This window comes from Papaver somniferum, chromosome 11 (assembly GCF_003573695.1).
Source record: "Papaver somniferum cultivar HN1 chromosome 11, ASM357369v1, whole genome shotgun sequence".
In the NCBI taxonomy this organism is placed as follows: Eukaryota; Viridiplantae; Streptophyta; class Magnoliopsida; order Ranunculales; family Papaveraceae; genus Papaver; species Papaver somniferum.
In genome coordinates, this window is record NC_039368.1 from 89453929 (window position 1) to 89478513 (window position 24585).

General features: G+C 36.5%; 1 protein-coding gene across 1 annotated transcript; it reads right to left on the reverse strand.

Annotated features, from left to right (window-relative positions):
- Positions 1-1999: 1999 nt before the first annotated feature.
- LOC113322500 (very-long-chain enoyl-CoA reductase-like) lies at positions 2000-4864 on the reverse strand. Its single transcript, XM_026570594.1, has 4 exons — positions 4342-4864; positions 4160-4199; positions 2504-3258; positions 2000-2347 (listed from the first exon to the last, which is right to left on the reverse strand). Exons 1-4 carry the CDS (start codon positions 4408-4410, stop codon positions 2279-2281), a joined length of 933 nt encoding a protein of 310 aa, XP_026426379.1. The 5' UTR covers positions 4411-4864; the 3' UTR covers positions 2000-2278.
- Positions 4865-24585: the final 19721 nt, after the last annotated feature.

Sequence of the window (24585 nt, forward strand, 5' to 3'; positions counted from 1 at the left end):
TATGAAAAATAAAGCTACCAAAACCACTACTAGCGTCGTTACTAACTAAACAATTCTTCAGGCGCTTGAAAAAACACAAAGTATCCTCACCCAACTCTCCTAGAGTAGAGAAAGCCAAAACACTCAATCCATGGCCATGTGAAATACACTTGTCCAAGTATTTAGAGTGTTTACGTGAAACCGCATTAGATATAGCTTTCCCTGGGACGAAAGAGCGAATTCCATCACCTGCGAAGGGCGAAACACCAGTGACATCCATACAAACATCCTTTCCGTCTTCCCAGTTAAGCACAAGAATATCAGCAGGTTTCAGCTCTTTGTCATCATTCGTCAGAAATCCCAAAGAAACTTCCTTACGAGCAGGAACACTAGCTTTGAAGCAAATGTCGACGACTACATCACGAACAATATCATGTCGAACTTGGGGCCTATATCCTTAGCACAATGAAGTGCATGATCACCAAAGATGTCCATGGTTTATTACAACTTGGGCACAAGCCATTCTCAAGAAACAATGGGATACCAAGACGATAGCAAAGTACAGCTCTAAAATGTCTAGGTCCAAGGCACTGATTAAGCCCAATGATGGGTACATCCATTAAATAATCTTGTGCATGCTTCATACGGTTGCACTGCCACGGGATGGAATCTCTTGCGGACATAGAAAATTGGTCTGGGATTTGCTTCTTAACTGTATCAAAATAAGTGACTGCCAGGGAGTGCATGGATGGGGGGCAGTATCATCGACACAGTATGTAGAAGGCAAGCCACATACCTGAGCAAAATTCTGTAGTGCAAACTGATAAGCAGAGCCTTTTTCAGTTGAGAATGAATTACCAAGGATCACCTTTTGTACCGAAGTCGTCTGACACTGAGAAGCAAGGTAACAATAGGCGCTAGTGTCAGCCATGGTGTAAATGCCAAGTCCACCATCTTTGATGGGCAAGGTAGATAGTCGCTGCTGTAGAGGACCAAACCCCGCACCATCACCAGTGATGAGAAGTCTCAAGTACTTAAGTAAGTGATCATCAAAAAGGGAAAAGGATTTCCGTTGCCGGGACAAGATCTATAATTTTCCGATTATGTCTATTATATTAATATATATGGAGGTAATTTTCTTATGATGGGGCTAGAAAAATCTATTAATATTAAAATGTGGAGTTTGTCACTATTTATAACTGGTCCAAATTGGGACTATGATTTTTCATTAATATATGGAATTTATTAATATATGGAGTATCAATACATGGAATTTTTACGGTAGTTGTTGTTGTAAATTTATGCCTAATGTAGCCATTTAGGTACCATGTCAAGAGGATTAGTGGCTAATTAACGTATATCAGTATTCCAGGGCAATGGCCAGGAAACAAGTAGGCAATGTACCTGTTTTTGCGCGTGTGGTCAGGGATTTATGGTATTGCGCTGAAGGAGGGTGCTTTGAGGTCGGGGGAGATTTGTAGTAGTATGTTGCTGATGTAGGACAAGGATACGTGTGTGCACTTAGGTGGACTTACTGGTATTTTGGAACATACTTGTATTCATGTTTGGTGGCCAGGAACCATTGCGCAACTATCTCCGCTACTACTTCAAGTGCGAGCAAATGATGTGCGAGACAGAAAAACTGCAGGATCCATTAACTCATGGCAGCGATTAAAGCTCTTTTGACTCAGAATTATGGAACATGGGGGTACTGCATCTCATTAAATAAAGGTTCCGGTTAGAATTTCTGCATCTCAGAATTAGTTATCCTCGGAATACTCAGCCATGGGAAAATGCTTTTGTGTGATAATTTCAAGTGTACGAGAAAAAATTTACTAGAACATCAAGAGCTGCTCAGTCTGATTTTCAAGGCGAGTGTTCAATCTCTAACTGAAGCATTCTTAGTTTTGCCAGAGCTCATCTCACATCAGCTCATTCCAAAGTTACAACTCCATTACTGGATTTGCATAAAAGTTACGATATTAGAATAGTTCTCGGTAAGAATGTTCTTCACAATATCTGACAAAATAAACGGGAAAGCATTCTATAAAATCTTTTAAGACAAAAATCAAAGAAAATAGCTAGTTCACTGAGACAAACAACAGTACAGGATGATAATCAAGAGAGAGCACAGCATAGATTCAACACAGATTGTCAATACAGCTAGTAAACACACATAAAAAAACGAAGGGAAGCTTCGAAGTTCATGAAAATAAAATAATTTAATGTTATCGCCTCTGCTGCGAATCAATGTATTAAAAAGCAGGGTTCGGCAACAGGTGATTTATAGTAGACTTCTTTAGATGAATGGAGGAAGTATAACCCATCTGCGGGGGTACTTAGCCCTGCCTTCCTTTCCATCAAATAGCTGCAAAATGAGTAATTCAAAAATTAGGACATTTGAAGCAAAGAAGCACTACAATATGCATCCAGAGGCAGCCAACAGCTCTTTAATTCGACCAAGTTTCATGACTATTAACAGAGTTTATTGCCTTTATCTACTTATTATGCTTGTGGTGCTTACCTTCTTTAGACGCCGGTGCTTTGCAAGAGCCCAATTAGTCATGATAAAAGCAGCTGCAGCAGCAAAAACATAACCTGCAACGGTTTGTGTTGCGATATTGAAGCCTATCCACTGGTATATTTCAGTGGTGTAATTTGCACATGTAACTAGATTGAACAAAAATCCATGTGGGATTTGATACCCTCCCTTCCCGTCAGGACTCCTAAGGTTTCTCAGCAGAATATGACAATAGAAGTTTGAAAGCTGGCAAACCAAGGCAAACCCAAATCCAATCTTCATTTGCAGATCACTCACTGGAGTATAAAGTGGATGGTTTACATAGTAAGCAATGTATGAACCGAATGACCAGTAATAAGCACAGTTACGGAACACGTTGGAGAGCGGAGAAGTTGCATGGCTAAATCTATGGACAAAAAATGTCTCCATTATACGCTTGAAGTAATGAAAGCACCAGCAGTACATGGCATAGGTTTGGACTGGGTGGATTACACGTTCTCCTTTGAACCCTAAGTACTGGTACAGATCAAAGTAATAAAAGATTGGATAGATGATCAGAGGGCCAAAGTACTCCCAGAAGAAAAGGGTACTATAATAAACTTGTGCGCCGAGATCCTTGAACACCACAGTTATGCTGTTCGAATTTCCATCACAATAATCTTGGATAGTTTTCTTATAGTCTAGTACAATAGGTTTCCCCTTGGCACCAGGTTCGAGTGGGAGAGTGAGGCGCTGACGAGAAGGGTAATACTTTTTGGCTGTTGAGCATAAGAAAGTAAGAATTATAGATCTATATTTCAGAAGAAAAGGTAGCTTTTCAAGAACAGCTATAAGAAAAGCTTAAACTGGTAATTCTTTGAATAACAGCCAATGTATTCTGACAAGAAAGTAAAATAAAATACTATGGCAATCATGGAAACAGGAGCACAGCTAATTATTCATTCATACTAATCATATAAACTACCAGAAATATAGTAAACCTGCAACAAGCAGTATAATGACGTTCTTAAAGCATACAAAATCATTTGTGTGAACCTTTCCGAAAACGAAGCTGAATTCTTTTAAGACTATTTTCGATCACTTTACTAAAACCACAATAGACCTACAAGAAGCTGGCTAATGAAATAGATGTTCTGAAAGCTGACAAAATCATTCTGTTTACTTTTCTAAAAATGAAAACGGATTTTGTAATAACATTTTCAACCAGGGGCAACATAGGCATGCTTATTTTGGGTTAAAAACGGGTGAACTTGAAAAATGCAGTCCTGAATTTTTGTATTTGTTTGTGGTTCAAGCTTCAGAAACAAGTATTACACATAGCAAGAGCAAACATACCTACAAGTGTCACACTTATCACATAACATACAGTTTGACCTAAATTTTGAGCCATTGAAATGGATATGGATACACTTGTGCATTTCTGAGTAAACCTAATCAATTTCCATTTTACAGAAACATATGTAGCTTCGTATACCCCAAATCAATGATTGTGTTGTGGGTTACCGTCCATGTTCCTCATCCACCATTTTAGTTAAAAAAATTGTATGTGTTCTAGCGATGAATAATGCACATTATCAAATGCAAGCAGATTGAATAATAATAACAGAAAGTAATTAGGTATTAAGCCGAAAGAGAAGTTCTCAATTATTAATTACTTACTTCGACGATGAATAGCCTCTTGGAGGTCACTCACAGTAGCCTGCACAATCACAGAAACCAAAAACATCTTTATATTACAAGAAAATTTCAGATCCAAAAGCAAAAGCATGGACAAGTCTACCTTAACTACAGAAGTAAAGAATTGCCCAAAAACATAGGAGAAAAGTTAAGAATAAACTTACTGAATCGTTGAGCTCAATCCCACCTTTGACAATTTCTCTACCACTTCGGGAAACAACACTCACCTTCATCTCTCAAAGTCTACTAAGAGAGACAGGAGAAACCCACTTCTTAAATCACCGAGACAAAAAAAACCCTTCTTTTCTCTCTAACAGATTCTTCCTCACACAAAGATAATGATAATGAATCAAATCAGAGATATAGAGTAAAATCAGTTCATACAAAACCCATTTCGCGTTTTTATAGATATATCATTTTGTGTTATAAGTGAGAAACTTAATTGGGTATTAAATTGGTAGGTTTGAGTTTCTCTCTTGTTTTAATGGAATGTAGTTGGGAGTAGGAGAGCTAACTACATGTCTGATTTTTAATGTTATTCCTGTTATTTTTTTTGCTTGTTTCAGTTTACGGATTTCAGTTATCTGCATTTAAATAACCTTAAATTTATATAGTTGGCCGGAAGCTAATCTTCATCCTCACCCATACAAAATCAAGGACAAGGTTGTTTGTCTCGGTATATCAGCTCTGTGTTTAATCGTTCTTTTTGAGGTTGTCTCAATTTTCCCCCAACTAATAGTCAGATTTGTATTTATTTATGGGTGGACCATTTCAGCTACCTGTTACATGTGGTAGAATGAGAGCATCCCACTGTGTCCGCATTCGATTCTAGCATTTTACTGTTTTAGATTTTTTTTTTTTTATATAAGTAAGATTTCATTCAAAAAAAATTAAAAAGAGGCTGAAGCTTTGGTTACATCTAAAGTAGAGCCTTCTAATATCGGGGTATTTATTCCCGTGATTTAACAACTTGGAATTTAAGACGAGGGAGGATTGGGTGACACGCTCTAATTGACAAGTTTTGCCAAGTCAGCACAGTCGTTAGATTTTGAAACATAAGTGGACAGGATTAAATAATATGACAAACAGTTATTCGGATCGATTCATGATAATCATGTTATTTATTTTAAGGGATTTTTCTTATCTTTCTAACCTTGCACCACCACCCCACCCCCGTCGCTGAAAATCAAGATCAGTGATGTTTCATGCTTGTTGTTAGAGATTTTTTAGTCATCTCTAACTAAGTTTGACTATCTAAGCTCGGGCTTACATGAAGAGGGATTCGTGGTTATATTTTCCTTTTCCAAGCAGTAACCTCTTTGTATACCTAAGCAACTAAAATCAAGATCCAAAAGGCATCACAAGTCAACACCTATTATTATTAAAATTGGTTGAAGCCTAAACACATCTTGAATCCTTAGACTTGTGTTTCCAGTTGTATTCTATAAATATTTCATTCAAATAAATAAAATTACTGATTAACATGTTCAATACCCTGAATCGATCCCTAATAAACAACAATACTTTAGCCTAAACTATTTTGTACTGATTTTTTTTTCTTGAGTTAATTAATATATAGATGAAATTAAAACTTAACCATGGCATCTTCTCTTTTTGCTCTCATTGATTGATATTGTTTACGGTAGGCAGTAGCAGAGACAAGGGGAGAAAGAGAATCATTCACGAAGACGAGAAACAGAATTAAGAAAATATCTCGAAAGTAATCCGGGTCAAGGGTTGCTCTAGAAACCAGATGCCATATAATTTAATCTTGGCCATTTATTTTTTAAATTCTGCCGACTCATATAGCTTGGCAAAACTTGTCAAATAAGAGCCTATCAGTTGATCCTCCCTCATTTAAGATTAATACATAAAGGGGGAGTTTCATCCCAGTCAATAATATTTGGAAAATATTATGCTCTTTAGCTAGGGTATCCACTACTTCATTTTCGGTTGTAGGGATAAAATAAGATCCATAAAATTAACGCAATTAGAAGCTTTTCGATCTGCTTTCTCCAAAATCGCCTTGCTGTCCAAGAGATATCTGTTGAACTGCCATTTAGACTTTTGATTAAAACTTCATTGTCACTTTCTATGCTGAAATATGATAGGTGTTTCTCCTCTGCCCAAGATCCTTCCTACAAGAGTCCTGCTGCTTCTGCCTCTTGTGGGTATGAACATGTTAATATTCCTTCTCTTCCTCCTGTGAAAATACATGTTTCACCTCTTAAAATTAAAGCAAAGTTGGATGGATTAGATTCCGATATCCAAGCAGCATCTACCTTAAAAATATGTGTCTCTTTCATATTTTTCTTTTTCTTTTGATTACCGATAGGTCTGTCCTTCTTTATCAAAAAGTATACATGTCTTTGTATTTCTTTTTCTAATTTCGGTGGGGTCTGAATATCTCCTTGAAAAACTTTGTTGCATCTTGCTTTCCAGATAAACCATAATTTTTTAGTCAGTAGTTCTAAGGATATCACTGAATTTGATGATTGAAACCAATCTTTACATGTGCCAACTATTTTTGTAGAGGCATTGAAGTTAATGTAAATAGGGGTTGGTCCTAGCTCCTAAACCTCCTTAACAAAGGGACAGTGTAACAATAGATGCTCAATAGTCTCTTCTTGGTCTTACAGAAAGTGCATTTTGGGTTAATGTATTTAATGATGCCTTTTAGTTTCGAGTTAGTAGATAGTACATTGTGTAAACATTTCCACAAGAAAAGCTTAATTCTAGGTGAAATAATTTTCAGAGAGATTTCTAGAAGCTATCGTCTAAGCCAATATTAAAAGAGTTTATACTGTTCTCATTTAGTTTGTTATACATTGATTTAACAGTAAAGTTTCCTGACTTAGTTAGTTTTCATCTCAGGTTATCCTTTTTAAGGTTATGTGATCTATCTAGAAATAGGTTGATTTTACAGATTTTTCAGCTATATTGTTTAGTAAACAATATAAAATTAAGGTCTTGTTCCATTTTGTTAGTGGAAAAATCTATTAAGTCTGCTACTATGTATAAGGTATTGTTATTCATAGATTTGAAATCATCAAGTTGTTAGCTAGATCAGGTATCCAGTTATCCTTACATATGTTGATATTAGTAATATTTCCTATTTCCCAAACACTATTTGAAGCCACTAAGTTCAAACCTATGAAAATGTATCTCCAAGTCCATGAGCATCTATTTTGAGGTTTAGATCTGAGAGGAAACTTATTTATGAAGTATCTAGGACCAAGTGCTTTGTCCCAAAGAGAGTTAGGTTCTTTTAATAGTCTCCAAGCTACCTTTGATATTAACGCTGGGTTAAATTTATGTGCATCTCTAAATCCTAGCCCTCCTTTGCTCATGGGTTTACACAAACTTGGCCAAGCTTTTGGATAATATCCTTTACCATTTGGTTCAATTCCCAACCACAAATCCTTTGTATGGCATTAATTTTATTAGCATTTTTTCCAATAAGATAAAGCATCTCATCTGGTATGAGGAAATCCTAGCTAGGATGGATTTGTTTAAGATCATTTTACTGGTTTCAAGAAAAACCTTACTTTTCCAACCTTGCGATTTATGTTCCATCTTTTCTATTATAAATTCAAATTTTTTAATCTTAGATGTATTTATAAAAAGAGGGACCCCTAAGTAAGAATCTTTAAGATTGATGTGTTTTATTTTTAGCAATTTGGACATCATTCTTTTGGAACGCGCAATTGGGGGATATCAGAACTAATTGGGGGATATAGATACATGACAAAATAGGGATACAAAAATCAAATCTGGGTCACCCCTTATGTAATTATTTTTTTAATTTCTAATCTGACCCTCACTAATCAGGTTTAGTGGCTAATAATAATTAGTAAAATCTTAAGTATTTGGGGGATAGATTACTGTGTATTTTTATTTGAATTTGTGTAAGGGGGGTGAGAGTAGAAGGAGGGAAAAATATTTTTGTGAAAATGGAAGATGATTGTGAGGAGAGAATTTCAACTGCTGAATCTTTAGCTCAACTACAACAACAATCATATATTCAATCTTCGGTTAATGATAACAACTCACAATTGGAATTATATGATGAACCAACACCGTTGGATCATGATTTTCGTGAGCATCAAGTGTTTTTTGAAGAACCAACCCAAGATAGTAAACATGTTCAACATACAAGCAACCCAACACACAGGTAATGCTGCTAAGGATCAAAAATTTGTTTGTTTGTTTTTGAAACCGCCATTTTTCTCTGAAAAAGCTTGGTGTCGGCATACCCGTAGTATGAATACCACGCCGGCACCACCAGAACCGGCACAATATTCATACTATTTCCATGCCGGCAATAGATTTCCCCAATTCTGAAACAATTTCCGGCGTGGTCTTCAACCAAAAAAACCATGCCGGCACGAAGTTAACTTTTTACCTACCACCGAATATTCCATGGAATATCCAAATCGGCATGGTTCCCTCCTAACTTTCCATGCCGGTACCACCAATAAAACATCCAGGAGTTAGAGAGTTTTGAACTTAAATACCGGCGTCTTATACAAATTATCGAGCACGCCGGAACCTATTACTGGCGTGGTAAAAAAATTACGGACCAAGCCGGCACGAGATACCGGCTTGGAATATTTCATATTTAGAATGACGGTACCACTATAAAAACATCCAAAAGTTAGTCACTTTGGTACCGGCGTTGTTTTAGAAGTATCTGGAATGTCGGCTCCGGTTTCCGGCGTCGGACCTTGTGTAAAGAGAATGCCGGTATTACCAATTCCGGTATCGATGTTCAAGAAAATACAATGCCGGTATTGTTTAAAATTAGGTGTTCTTTTTCAAGTGCATTTCCGGAAAGCCGGAACATTTTTCGAGATTGCCGGCACTAATTTCCAGCTTAGGTCGTTTTTTCCGAACTGCGGTCGAGCATGCCGGAAATAGTACCCGGCATAGTACTTTAATTTTTTTTTGAACTAATTCAATTTTCTTTTCATTCATTCCTTAGATTGTGACATACATTGATCCAACAAATTCCAAACCGCTTGGTCCGGATACATCCGAATACTATAAAATGCCTCTGGTATGTTACCAAACAATACTTTTCACCTAGTTTTTAGAACTTTATGTGGGGATTGCTTGTAATGAACCTTATAATATTCCATTGTTGTCCTTATGTAGGGAATAAAATCTCCACAGGAAGCGATTTCTTGGGCAAAAGAGACGGCTCTTAAGAACATGTTTGTGTTGGTGAGGAATACCCAACGTTCAGATAATCGTTTTGAGATGGTTTGCGAGAGAAGTGGGCAATACAAGGAGAAGAATAGTCATAAGAAAAATAGTTATGTATATCCAAAGAAGACCAATAAGATATAAAAGACTCATACGAGGAAGGATAATTGCCCCTTCAAGCTTGTATTCTATTTAAGAGACAAAGAAAAGGAATGAGATTGTGCGGTGTGGTTTGGCCGTCATAACCACTGGGATCCGAAAGATTTTGTTGGTCACTCCCTAGTAGCGAAGCTAAAATCTCATGAATTAGAGGATGTAAAGATAATGACCAAAGCATGTATCAAACCAAGAGTGATTCTCAGAGGCTTTAAGAAAAAGGATAATCAGAACGTTTCTTCTCTAAGGAACCTTACCACGTTCCGGATCATCTCGACTACGTAGAGGCCGAGAATACTTAGGTTTTCCTTCATCAAATTAAATTGCTTTGAATGCCGGAACCAAACAACTTACAGAGATCTAAACATGTTTAACATAAACCAAACAACTGAATCGTGCTTAAATGTTCTTCATAAAAGTATCATAAACCAAAAGTAAACCAAACAAATAAAGAGTTCAACTATAGAGTTCAACAAAGTTAGAAATTGTTCAAAACATAACAACCACCATCCGAATAACGAAACACAACTATAAAGTCATCACTTGGTCTTTTTCTTCTTGGAAACGGGCACCTTCCTTGTTTTCCCAAACAAAGTTCTTTCACTTGGGTCTTCAATTTTATCAAGCTTTTCCACGACTTCCTTCATTTCTTCAAGGGATAACACCTCTCCTTCCTCGTACTTGCAACCTAATATCTTCTTCAACTTGCCAAGCCGACGCCGCTAGTTTCATACATACAACACATAATTAGTATATATATGCTAATATAAAATTATGTGTACATTAAACGAGTAAGCAATTAACAATACTTACTAGCAATCCGACGGTCTTATTAAGTTGGGTCATCGTAGGTGGTGCCTCTATAGGAGTTGGAACGGGAGGGTTTTTCTGTGGTGGAACTTCGACGTCTTCCAGGTGCACAACAAAAGGATGTGACCATTCCAAGTAATTAGCAATATAGGTTGGGTCGGCTTCATCATCGTTGTTTACAAGCTCCCAATTAGTAGCATCTACCAAATGACGTGGTTCCCTATCCCTCCAATATGTTGGTTCTGGAGTTGGAACATACTCTACCCTCAACCTTGTGGAACTTTCCATGGACACAGAAAGATGAATATGATACCTTTCAGTAGAGGATGTCATGTAGCAGGGTAATTGCTTGTATCCAAGTTGCCGCATCACACGTCGAGGATCAGCCATAACGTATCCCTTTGGGTGGAACAAAGGCCCGTTGTAAAATGCAACGTTATGAGATCTCAAATATTAGAGGTTTTCTCTAGCCTTCTTGTAAGGGTCGAACACAACATCTTTGCTAGTCATCGCGTCCAGAGCCAATCTCATATCTGTCAGTCGATGATCGTTACCGGGCTTCGGATGGTTGTTGAACTGGTATCTCTTGGCTCTAGGCTCCTCGGGGTCATCAACGGGAATAATCTTCAAGAAGGGGTTGTCCTTGAACAATGTTGGGAAATTCTCATAAGCCCACACCTATACCAATGTGAAATGATACATATAAAAATCAGTAAATTTTGTGAAAAGGGTACATGTGAACAATATAAATAAGAACATAAGTTTAAAAACAAAATTACCTGGAGTAGAGTGAAATTCCCGACAAATTGGTTTGTAACCGCCAAAGAGGCCCTTCTCATCTCCGTCATCAAATGTGCCATTACCACGGTGCCCAAAGAATAGCTAAAGACATCTTCCAACGGATCCAAGTATTGAAGGTAGTTTGCACTAACCATGTTGCCACTAGTGTCAGGGAATACCCTAGTTCCCAAGATGAATAACAGGTACGCAGCAGCTGTATAACGAATCTGTGCGGGGTCCCATCCATCGTTCAAACTTCTTTCCTTTGAGTTTTGAAACTTCTCCTTAAGGAGGGTCAGCTTGATGGTCTTTGTCCTACTAAGCTCAGATACATAGAAGCTCTCCACAGAAGTTTTGTAGTCCCAACCAAGCAACTTTTTAGTAAGCTCGTGCAACTTCGTACATTCTAGATCAAAATAATGATTATCTCCTTCTGCAATTGATTTGCCGGTAACACTCAAGCCTAGGATGTTCTGAGCATCATCAGGAATCAAGGTCATCTCGTCAAATGGGAAGTGCATGGTATCTGATTCACAATGATACCTTTCGACGAAGCAATTGACTGTCACAATATCTGGTTTCACATAATTTTCAATCAAAGGATATAGACCAGAATCCTTAACTATTGCTTGAACATCTTCATGCTCCTTAGACAAATCCCAATGAGTCGCGGCTTGGTTTCATCAAACACGCACAGCCTTCGTATGATCCCACAATTAAGAGATAATATGATTAATAGATTATGCATAAATACAAAACAATACATATGCACAAGATAGAAATTCTTACATAGGTTTGATATATAGTACGAGCCCACGGGTGGTTGTAGCCAAATAAATACCCCGGATCATAATAAACAACTCCTTTAACTTTTACTTTGCCTTTCCCCTTGACTTGTGTGGGTTTTTGACTTGGACCACCTTGTTCCACTACTCCTTGGCTTTGGATTGCTAATTGAGTTGGTTCAATCTCATTATCTTCCTCTTCACTTTCCTCTTGCTCATCTTGCTCATCTTTCTCATCTTCTTCCTCAACAGCTCCAGTTTTACTACGATCACGACCACTCTTCCAAATTTCCCCTCTTGTATTAGCACCCAAACGCTTTTTGTTTTTCCCTCGAGGAGGCAGAGATTGAGGAGTATCAAGACCATCCTTCCTTCCTTTCTGAGTGACAGCATCTTTAGGTTTTCCTTTGTTAGCCTCCTTTGCTTTAGCTTCCTTTGCTTTAAATCTATTTCAAAAGAAGCACGAAATAAATATAAGACAACTAACTTTAATTTATAATACCGGCATAGATAAACCACATTACGGCATAGAATCATAAATAGCAGCATACTGAAAAAAAAAGTATCGAACATGCCAGGATACAATACCGGCATAGTATATCAAAACGATTACATGCCGGGAGCAGCTGCCGGCATTGATAAATAAGTGTCTAGGATGCCGGTTTACTATAGGAAATTCCTGGATAAGAAAACTCAAGTACCGGCAGCTACGTAAAATAAAAATAAATGCCGGAACGGAGTACCGACATTGAAATAAAATTGTCCAGGATGCCAGTAGTAGTTCTAAAGTTTCTGGATACAAAAACTCTAGTACCGGCATGGAATCTAACATATAATGTACGCCGGAACAACTAACAAAATCATAGGGTTTTCTGTTGATTAGAAGCTTGCTACCGGCGTATTCATAAAAGTTCAAGTAAATGCCGGTACTAGGTTCAGAAATGGTGTTCATCCTAAATTCAATGCTGAAACTAAGTTCCGGTGCGGTCTTCAACCTAAATTGAACGCCGGAACGGGATACCGGTGTGGTCTTCATCCTAGATTGACTGCCGGTACTAGTTTCCGGTGTGGTCTTCATACTAAAATGAGTGTCGGAATTTCTGAAACTCAACTGTTTCACTTAGGGTTTCCCGATTTCGACCTAAACCCATTGCTACAAATCGATTGAAACACTAATTAAACAGTTTTAAATGACTTACCTTCTCACAAAAGCCATATTTCTGAGTAGTTGATCGTCCGATAGCTCTTGTTCTTCGTTTTCTTGCTCTTGAGCAATCAAAGCAAGTCTTTTCTTTAATTTCTGTTGAGCAATCGATTTTGATTTCGATTGGGCATCTGATTTGTTTCGTGGAGGCATTCTTATGAGTTGGTTTTAATCAACGAAGAAATTTTTGGTTCAACAATTAATCGTAGAGTATATGAAGAATGATGAAGAAGAGGAGAGGAAGATGGCAGGAAAAAAAAATTCAAAACCTAACCCTAAGTATCGAGTATGCCGGCACAAATCAAATGGGGGATAACTGATTTTGGTTTTTTGGTTTTGATTTTAAGTTTTTAATTTAGTGGGGAGGGTATAACAGTCTTTTTGTAATGTTTTTTAATTAATCTAAGGGTGTTTTAGTATTTTCCCCCCAAAAAACACCCCTTAGCAGACACCTTTGTTTGGGGGAAGTAATTCATATCCCTCAATTAGTTTCCATATCCCCCAATTGCGCGTTCTTCTTTTAAGTGTGTACTTTCTTGCTAAAAAAGACTCCTGATTTATCAAAGTTGATTAGTTGTCCTGAGGCTTGACTAAAGAGATTGATAGTATTTAACAGGTTTTTACATTTTATTAGATCTTTCCTAATGAAGAGGAGGAAATCTTCAGCAAAAAGGAGGTAGGAAATTGGGGTATTTTTTTGAGTTATCTTAACTCCATGGAGAAGTTTTTTTTTCTTCCAGAGACAGAAGAAGTCTAGAGAAAACTTCCATACGAATGATGAATAGATATGACGATAATGGAAATATATGTTTGTGTTTTTTTTCGAACTCATTTGAAATGAGTTGGATTTCGCGCGTTTGTAAGTATGAGATGTACTTACACTGAGAGGTAGCTTGATTTAGTTTTCGAGGACAAAAGTACAAACTAAAAACAAAGGAAATGGAAGGGAAAACACTTTATAAAATCAATTATATTTGTTGTGCTTGGCTCACACGCTTTATCGTCATGACTTGAGCTTTCTTCACTTTAGATAACATATGAGAGTGTGCTTAATTAAGTATGCTTGGATTGTTTACTATATCAGGTCACTTATGTTGTCACCACTCCAACGACCCACGGATATCAAGTACAGATCTGAGGGATCTCTTGCTCCAATGAATTTCGGTCTTGCTTCAGTACTAACCCGAACAGTCTTTTGCTGAATTTTGAAAAGAACAAAAAGGATCTGTTACCGACCAACAAGTCGGAAATGTTAGATTTTAAAGGTTCGGCAACAATTTCAAGTTGCCTTAGTAAAACCGGACATGTGTTAATCCTAATCAAGTGTGTGTGTTTCTAGGTTTAGATCATTTGCTAAAGTAAAACAAATATGATTGGAGGGGTTCTACATAAAGTTTAAGCAGTGCAAGTTTATGCATGGCATAGTGGTTTATATGTTATACAGTCAAGGGTGTGTCCTCACCTCGTGATGGATGAGTGGATGACACACGTCTATTGCATGGTAGGTGGACTCTCTTGTCGTATACCCTTAGTGGGTTTACAATACTCACCAGGAGATCCATTTAGTATAACAACTATTAAGGAGGTAGATATACATTGTTCTGGAAGAAAGCATACTTCTTAACTGAAGCAAAAAGTTTTTTAAGGTTTTTAGAAGAAACTACCAATTAACTCTATCAAATGCTTTAGATATGTCTTTTTTTACTCCTAAGCCACCAGTTTTAGCCTTTTTCTTATTGAAAGAGTGAATTATTTCGTGTGTCAGTATAATATATCTGATATTTGTCTGGAAGGGGAAAAAGATGACTGATAATGGTGATATAATTTTCTCAAGTAAAAGCTTTACTCTATTTGTTAAAATCCTAGTTATGACTTTATAGGTTGTGTTGCAAAGTCCAACTGGTCGGAATTTACCTGGGTCTTTTGGATGTTGAACCTTATTGATTAAGAAAAGGTGTGTTTTGTTGAGATTTGGACTCATTTTTCTTGTTTGGAAAAACTCTTGGACAGTAAGGGTTACTTGATGTCCTACAGTTTCCCAATTGATTATGAAGAAACTCACTGGAAAGCTATCTGTATTAGGTTTTATATTTTTTAGGACTGTGTGAATTTCCTCCCTTAGATGGGATAGAACAGATAGCTAGGTTTTCGAGATCATAAATGCATGAAGGAATGTTTTCTAGAATTGTGTCATGCAGGGAGTGGTTTATAGTTTCTTATGTGAAGAGAGTTTGGAAGTTATTAGTAAGGATTTTATTGATTTCAGTTTTTTTGTGAGTTACTTCATTCTGTTTATTAGTAATTGACTCTATATTATTCCATTTCTTCCTTCTTAATGTAATTATTGAAAGAATTTTGTATATTGTTCTCCTAATTTTATGGTATTATCTCTAGATTATTGTTTTGCTATATCTTCTTGTATATCTGGTAGGCTAAGAAAAGATACCCACAATTGTATTAAACCGCAAGTGCACGGTATCAACAATGTAGACATGGCAAGTACGGGTCGAACCCACAGAGACTAGGGTAGTGTGAAGTTGAATTCAAAGTCTTACTTTACTAATTCAAATCAAAAGGGTTTGTCGAAATGACTAGATGTTGGCAAAGATCAAACTAAAAAAAATGCAATGGAAATATGGATGAAATGAGAGTTGAGAACAGTCAAGGAAGCACTAGGGAAATCAAATCCACCACTTAACCTATACTTGATGATTTCAGTTTCCATATTATTCTTTTCCCTTATGATGGACATCGGTGAAGATGCAGGTCTGCCGCTTACCAAAGGCAACCTGAAGTTGGATAATTCCATAACAACAAGGTATTAATCCCTAGAATTAGATGTATTGTGAAAGTACAACTAATCACAGATTAAATGAATCAGTTTCATATGAGTTGATGCAACAAATCACAATTCTAACAACCTAGGATGCAAGACATACAAGGTGTAAGACGTGTTTTTCATTGCAAAGATCGAACCATCTCTATTCAATTAAGCATAAGAAGAACAATATCAGAACCTGAACATCCATCATAAAGTTAAGGGTTTCATCTATACCTTAGATAAGAAATTAGAATGTACTGAAAACAAGGGACAAATGGAATTCAAATATAGATAAAACCATTGAAGCAATTGAACTCTAGTATTTATCCAATTGATTTTCTCAAGAGCACAACAAAGAGAACTAATTAGAGTATTTCAAACTACACTCACTGCATACCCCAAATACATCATGACAGCCTCTATTTATACCATTTTTGTCCTCAAACCCTAATTTCTATTATCAACAAAAACAATATAAAATTTAGGGATTTCATGTTCTCGAACTCACCACTTATGTACCTATGACATTATCTTCACTAAATGGATGATGTTGTCGTTGTTTCAAAGAAATCAGATTTAGCCCTAATCGCCAGTTGCTTGTGTTCACCATAGCCACCCTATTGCCGTCATTTCTATGAAACCATTGTTGGTGTTATAGAGAGAATCAATCAACATCTTTTCCTTCCTGTTGTAACCTGTGTAAGCCACCCTACCTAGTTTCTAGGTTATTTTGAATAGTAGTATAGCTGATTGACAATGGATGGAGGAATAGGTTTAGAAAGAGAAAAATAGGGTAAAGCAGGTATAGGGTTTGAATATGATACCGACAATTGCATGGACATTGGGAGAGTGTGTTTTCTGTCAAGGTGATGGGTTGATGATATGACAGAGGATGAGACAGACTGATTTGATATGCCGGTAAAAAGATGGGAGACAGAAAAGATAGGTCGACTGAATTGGGAGAATAAGAAGTTTGTTTCTCGTAAAGGAAAATGGGATTTGGGAAAGAAAATTGATTCTCTGTAAATCATGAATAGCTTGCTTTGGTATACAAGAGTGGTTTTTGGGCTTAGTTTGCTTTCCATGCAGTCTGAGTTATGAATTTCTTCTCATTGCTTTCTTCTTCTTGTACTTCTTGTTCGATACTGGGTCCATTCACTTCATAAATCTGCTCGCACCCCAGCTGCCTTATCCATTGCACGTATCTCCTTAAATCCGACTTGACATCTAGTTCCACAAGGCATAACCGCTCCACTTTGTGCATATCCCATGTTCAGACCATTCTTTCCATTCCCCTATAGTTACAAAACAAAAAATCAGGACAATTGTCACACATTTTACTTGCAACGAACAATAACTACAAAATACATAATTTGGCATAAATACAAGCAATTAGTGCAACAAAATACCATAAACACCTACAAAATGATAAGAATGTATGCAGTAATAGATGCCCATCAATACCATAAAAAGATTTTAGTTGATCTAGTTTATGTTTCAATAATTTTTCAGAATGTTCAGTGATACCTCGTGTTTTGGGTCTTTCTATTTCTTTGATAAGCTTAGCTATTTTCCTAGTTAGTGGACCAAAAATGTTCTCCTTCCAATCCAATAAATTTAATTCTAAAGTTTTTAAGTTTGATACTAAAGCATTAGATGGGTCTTCTCCATCTGAAGGATCCCAGGATCTTTGTATTACTCGAATACAAGAATCCTTTTTGAGCCAAGTGTCATAAAATGTAAAGATCCATTCTTTTATCGTATAAGGAAGGTCTAAAGTAAGGAGTATTAGACAATGGTCTGAATCAATCGCTCCTAGATATGATAGAGCTGCATTTGGAAAGTCCAAGTTTAATTCAACATTTTAGATAAATAGCAACTGTAAGACTGGGTCTTATGGATCTCCACAAGCTCTTCCTAACACCAGAAACCATGGTTTAAAGCCACTTCTCCCAATCATGTTTTCTATTAGTTGGGAATCATTGTGAAAAGAGGTAGTAAACGAACATCCGATGTCTATTTTTAAAAAGTAAAAACGTCTCATTGTCGTCCATTTTCTAAAAACGAATTTTGATGGATAGTCATTGTCCATTTTTAAAAAGTGAAAAGGGATAATCATTATCCGTTTCTCAAAAACAGACAACTATTATCTTTTTTAGAAATTAAAAAGCGGGTAACCATAGTCCGTTTATATGACTTTTTACAATTACACTCTGCATACACCGTCATTTGTTCCCATATAATATGAGTTGATGTTTCTTTGTTGTCCATTTTTCCTAGAACAAATTCTTTCGCATTAACAGATTTTTCATAGAAGTCATACCCACACATAGAAATCACACTATAAACTTCCTTTGGAGAATACCCAATAACAAAGCATGCTCCTTGTTAGAGCATCTCTCGGTCAAACTAGCAAGTTTTACTATCTAAAGCTTGTTGTTAATGTTAGATGTACAAAACAATATCTTGATTTCTAGTCTACTAAAGTCAAGTATCGAATTAGGATCAGATTATGGTAGTCGAGTATCATATATCACTGAATAACCCTTGAAGATTGAAGTATGGAGATCAAACGAAGAAATTTGGAGAACTTCATCGACAAAAAGGTATGTAGAGACTGAACCATCCTTATTACTAACAGCATTACCATTTTATCTTTATGAGACTATATCGTATGATTTAAGCAGATTTAATATTGCAAAGAACAAATTTCGAGTCAAGGTTGTCTTGTTGAATATCCCGAAATATGATTCAATCAATGGATTTTCATAGATCCTTAGCAATTCTAGTTAGAACAATTTATTGTTCGCAATTTTTTTTTTTTCAAGTTGATCATTTGGAAATTTCCCAAGCAACGGTGCATGCTTTCTATGGCTATTGGGAATGTTTCAAATTTAACTACGAGAGAAATAGAACCACTTTGCGCAAGGTACGCATATTTGTATGTATTACCTAGTCAGTCTGAATTCCACGAAATGTAGAGGTTTGTGAACCCAGTTTGCATATCTTTTACATATGAGTTCGGGAATAGGGTAGGCTTGCAAACCCCTATCACCTAACTTCGTGAATTGGCATAGTGTTAGAGCACTGATCGGTTGAACTCACAAGTTTTTTTATCTCAAAATTCTTGTCAGTGTTAGATGTTGTGGTAGTTGAGTATCAGACATCACTGAATAACCCTCGAAGACTGAAGATCGACAAAGACATTTGGAGAACCTCATCAACAAGAATATAAGACTGAACCATTATATTTATTCACAAGCTTTACCATTCTATCTTAATGAGACTATATCGTGCGACTTCTAGTAGATTTATTACAAAGAAGAAATTTCAAGTCAACATTGTCTTGTTAAACATCTTGAAATATGATTCAAGCAATGAATATTCATTGGTCCTAAGCAATCTTAGTTAGAAACAATTTATTGTTCAAGAACTAATTTTTTGGATCAATTGAAAATTGTCCAAGCAATGATATTTATATTTATGGCATTTGGGAAGGTTTCAAACATCAAAGAGAGTTTTTCAGAACTACTATAATTTAGACTCGGGGAAGGTTGGCGAACCACTTCGCAAACCATTTGATATCTGGTGTTCAAAATATAGGAAGGTTGGCGAACCAGTTCGCAAATCATAAGGTTATAAATGGGACAGTTTACCAACCAGGTTCAACTGTGGTGATATGAAATTGGTGAAAGTCCAACGGTCGGTGGACCCAGTTACTAACCGTTGATGTCTGAGTTCACGAGTCGCTGAACGATTCATGAACCCGGTTCACGAACCTTAGCGCCCGGGATGCATGAACTTCCTAAGGGTTCGTGAATTATTTCACCAACGGTCCAAGTAAATATTTACAAATGCTCAAAAAATTATTTTTAAAATATGTTTAACATTGCTATGATTCTCATAAACATCTTTAAAACATCATTGATCACTAAAACACCATGTGTAGTGTGCATCATGATTAAAGTCTTAAGTGTTTATATGAACATGATATTGCTTATTAGTTCGAAAAGCATGTTTACCAAGAACTATCATCACATACGGTTCACGTACCCGGACCACTATATATATTCTTATATTGATTTCAAGACAAACTTTTCATATGCTTAGTTGAAACCCTAATTAAAGTTTCATCTAAACATAGAAAGTGTTTGCTATAATCTCATGTTATCTTAGCTTGAATTCTAAGCAACCCTAAGTCTTGAATATCTATCAATTGAGATACCCATTCAACTGGGAAATTCAATCCCTGACACTTTGTGTCCTAGTTGATTGCCAGAGTTGTCATTTATTGACCTAGGTTTCCTCTGAGAAACGTAATTAGGTCTATGACTGAAAGACTTCACTTTGGGATTTGTGAAGCCAGGTCCGACTATCTTCACCTTGATAGTTAGTGTATTTTGATTTTGCTTAATTTGTTATCGATATTTTTGTAATCCCTTTCAGGCAAGATACACAGAAATCACAAAGTTCTCTTCGCCTTATATTTTGTAACTCTGCAAGATACATATCTGAAAACTATTCTTAATTGATTAGTTCACTATTATTCATGAGAGGCGGATAAGAATCCAGGTTTCTAGCTAACTGAGTGTAAGTGTTTTGGATTTGTGAGATTGCTAGGTTTGTCTATTACAAACAGATTTCCAAGCTTTGATGTTTGATCTAAAGGGAGATCAAATAGGCTTATATGTTACAGGAAGATTGGTATCAAAAGTCTTCATTTAGGATGAAACAACTCTTAGGATATAAATGACACAAGCTAAGGGAATCAATTACATAGATACTTGCGAGGTTCAAGAGACGTAAGGAGTGCTACTGTAGCTGAATTTCTCGGAGGATGAATTCGGTTTAAACTACATTCCAGTCCGAAGTCTGCTAGTATGCAAGTGTATGTTGCGGCTTAATACAGTTTGGTGTTCAAATCTGGACGAGGTCCCGGGGTTTCTCTGCAATTGCAGTTTCCTTGTTAACAAAACTTCTGGTGTCATGTGTTTCACCTTTTCCGTTTTAAATTGTTTGTATTTAAAATATGATTTACACAAGTAGTGCGTACTTAATTCTAGCAGACACATCCATATAATTAAGATCAATTACGAGACTCGTATCTTGTATAATTCGTATCTTGAAAGATAGATAACAAGTTTCATACTTGGCAGAATTTGGATCTGAATATATTGGATACGACTAGATATCTTGGATATTGATTTTTTTTTATATGGTCGAAGTACTCATCTTAACAATCAGGTTCACAGACTCCATTGTCTAAACTTTCTGATCGAGAAGAGATGGATACATAAACTCTACATAGATATTGGATCCTTCATCTGGTTTACTTGCAATTGTATTAGGTTTTGTCCATATAGTTTTCCGAATGAAAGGCGGTGTACTTGGTACCCTCTGCTTTTCAGATAGAGATACTAGATTTTCGTGCAAGAACTAACCTACCAGCAGTATTAATGGCACCCTTTGGTTCAACAAACCAGAAGTTGGTAACTCTTATATTACCAAAGATAAAACTAAGATTCCTAGATTTTTGCTTGGTCTCGGAAAGAAATAAAATGTCAGGGTTTTTCTTATTCAACATATCATTTAAGTTTCTGTTAGTGTAGTGTTCACCGATACTTTGCCATGACTTTGAAGAATTTTCAGAAGTAGATAGGATAGTGAAATATAATGGTGAAATATCCTACAAAGGTGGGTGCTTAGTTATATTCTGTTACAGTGTCTATGGTGACAACTTAACATGATAATTTTACCACTAAAATCCAACAATTTACCCACGAAACTAATAAAAGAGTGGAAGATGGTTACCACTACCTGAATGAAATGGTTGGCTCCCACAAGGTTGTTGGTAGTTAAGCTGGTTGAGGGTTCCTGTTAGAGCATTGCTCGGTCGAACTCGCATGCGTTGCTATCTCAAGCATGTTTGTCAATGTTAGCGATCAAAACTATAAATCTTGATTTCTAGTCTACTATAGATAAGTCTGGGACTAGTATAGAAAGTGTAGTTGAGCTCAAGAACTCCATGGCGATCATCATACAAGACGAATAACTACTCAAGGAACTGGTGGAACTTCATCGACTAAAAGGTATGTGGAGACTTGAACTTATCTATCACTCAAAAGTCTATCTACTCTATCTCCTATCTTGAGACAAAAGTCGTTTTGCTATATTGACTTTGATTATACACATTTGCTATTTCGAGCCGAGTTTATCTCGCTTATCTATTTCTCGAAATATGTGTTGGTAAGCTTTCGCTTTGGCCAAGTTCATCTTTAACTAGTGACGAAAGTCATGTTATGTTTCAATCACTTTGAAAATGGCTTTGACGAAAAATGGTTTGTGAATAACAACTATATAACGTCCTCTAAGAATGTTTCAATGATTGAAATGAGAGTTTAGAATATATAACCAATGTTGGTTATAAGCATTGTGTGGTAACACATATATGTGTAAGTCCTTATTCCTTGAACCAAAGTATGCGTACTTTGTTGATCAGAAAAACTGGAGCAAGAGCCGTGAACTCAGTCCGCGAACCCAGTCTGCGAACTGGCGGAGGTTCTCATTCCGAGAAAATCCACTGCAGTTTGTGAACTCCTTCCGGGAACTTAAGTCCGCGAACTTAGTCTGCGTACTTGAGTTGGTTATTTTTAAGGACGATTATTTGTGAACTTATATTTATATAAACTAAGGAATGCAAGTTTGTAAACCGTGGATATAAAGTTCATGAATCGATTCGAGTGAATCAAATCGTTTTTTCTTCGATTGTGTCTTGTATACTTCTATAAGATCTAAGAAATTGAACAACTCTCTAACTTGTTAATTTGAGTCATTTGAACTCGTTATGGTGAAGAAGAATATGGTTGGTATGAAAGTGCTCATATGGCTAACCATTTGGTTAACTATTGTTGAACCAACAAATGTACATGTTTGGGTACGGTTATACAAACCTAAAATCGTGCATTTCATTTGTGCGTAACAAGCTAAGTTTTCAATCCAACGGTTGAAAGATATTAGCTTGAATCTAATCAGGTTTTCATCTAACGGTGAATATTGAATGATTTGTTACCAAGCTAACATTGATTGCAAACCCTGATTTGAAAGACTGTATAAGGGAGAACTCTAGCAACTGGGAAACCTAATCCCCACACCTCCTGTGTGATACTAGTTGTATTAGCTAGAGTCGATTCTCCTTTAACCTTAGGTTTCTTCTTGAAAACCAGGTTAACAACTTAAAGACTTCATTGGGATTGTGAATCCAGACCGATACTACTTTCTCGTAGTTGTGTGATCTGATCTTGCATATTCTATCGTACAAGTACAATCGCAAAGGTTGGATTGAGATTGATATCTCCGATAGGCAAGATATAAAAGTAATCACAAACATCTTCGTCTCATCGTTTGTGATTCCACAATATCTTCTTTGGGCGCGTCGATTAAGATTATTGTGAGGTGATTAATAATACTGAGTTGTTCTTCGGGAATATAAGTCTGGTTTATCAATTAGTTCTTGTTCACCTTGATTTATCAAAAGACGGAACAAAACTCGTAGGTTTTTCTGTGAGAGACAGATTTATCTATTACCATAGACTTTTTTGTGTGATACAGATTTGTTTATTAAAGTCTTTGACCTTGGGTTGTAGCAACTCTTAGTTGTGGGTGAGATCATCTAAGGGAATCAAGTGCGTAGTATCCTGTTGGGATCAGAGATGTGAGGAGCATAACTATACCTTGGATCAGTGTGAGATTGATTGGGGTTCAACTACAGTCCAGACCGAAGTTAGTTTGTATTAGGGTAGTGTCTGTAGAGGCTTAATACAGTGTGTGTTCAATATGGACTAGGTCCCGGGGGTTTTCTGCATTTGCGGTATCCTCGTTAACAAAATTCTGGTGTCTGTGTTATTTCTATTCCGCATTATAATTTGTTATATAATTGAAATATCACAGGTTGTGTGTTAGTTCAATCAATTAGAATATCCGACCTTTGGTTGTTGATTTACATTGATTGACACTTGGATATTGGTCTTTGATACCATCCAAGTTATCTCTCTAGTATTTAATTAGACTCGCAGATTTCTATTTGCTTGAGTAAGGATTAAATCGAGAGATCGAGATAATATAACTCTTTGATATACTTTATTAAGATTGAGTCTAGTTGATTCTCTTGAAAGTATATTGGAGTCCATACAGATTGCTAAGCAAAATATTGGGTGTGGTTGTTGTACCCCTGCTTTTTCAATTGGTATCAGAGCAGGCAAACACGTTTAAAGACCTTACAAGTCTGTGTTTGTAGCGATCTGACTCTATGGATAGAAATATCTCCATAAACGTATTACCAGTCTTCGATGGTTCAAACTACCCATGGTGGAAAGCTGTTATGCGTGCTTTTCTTCAAGATCATGATTTTCGAACATGGGTAATGTTGTTAATGGCTATGATCCTTCGGTTAATACATAAGGCGATGTATATGTACCTAAGGATGTCAAAATTCTGTTCAAACATTTGCATTCAATGTTGTTTCCAACACAAGTGAACCCTCTAACTTGTCTTGGGTTGATGAATGTTGTTCAAATAATGGTTGGTTTGATAAACCACTGATAACGGAGAGGATCAAAGAGTTTGTAAAAAGAAGCATTAGATGTGA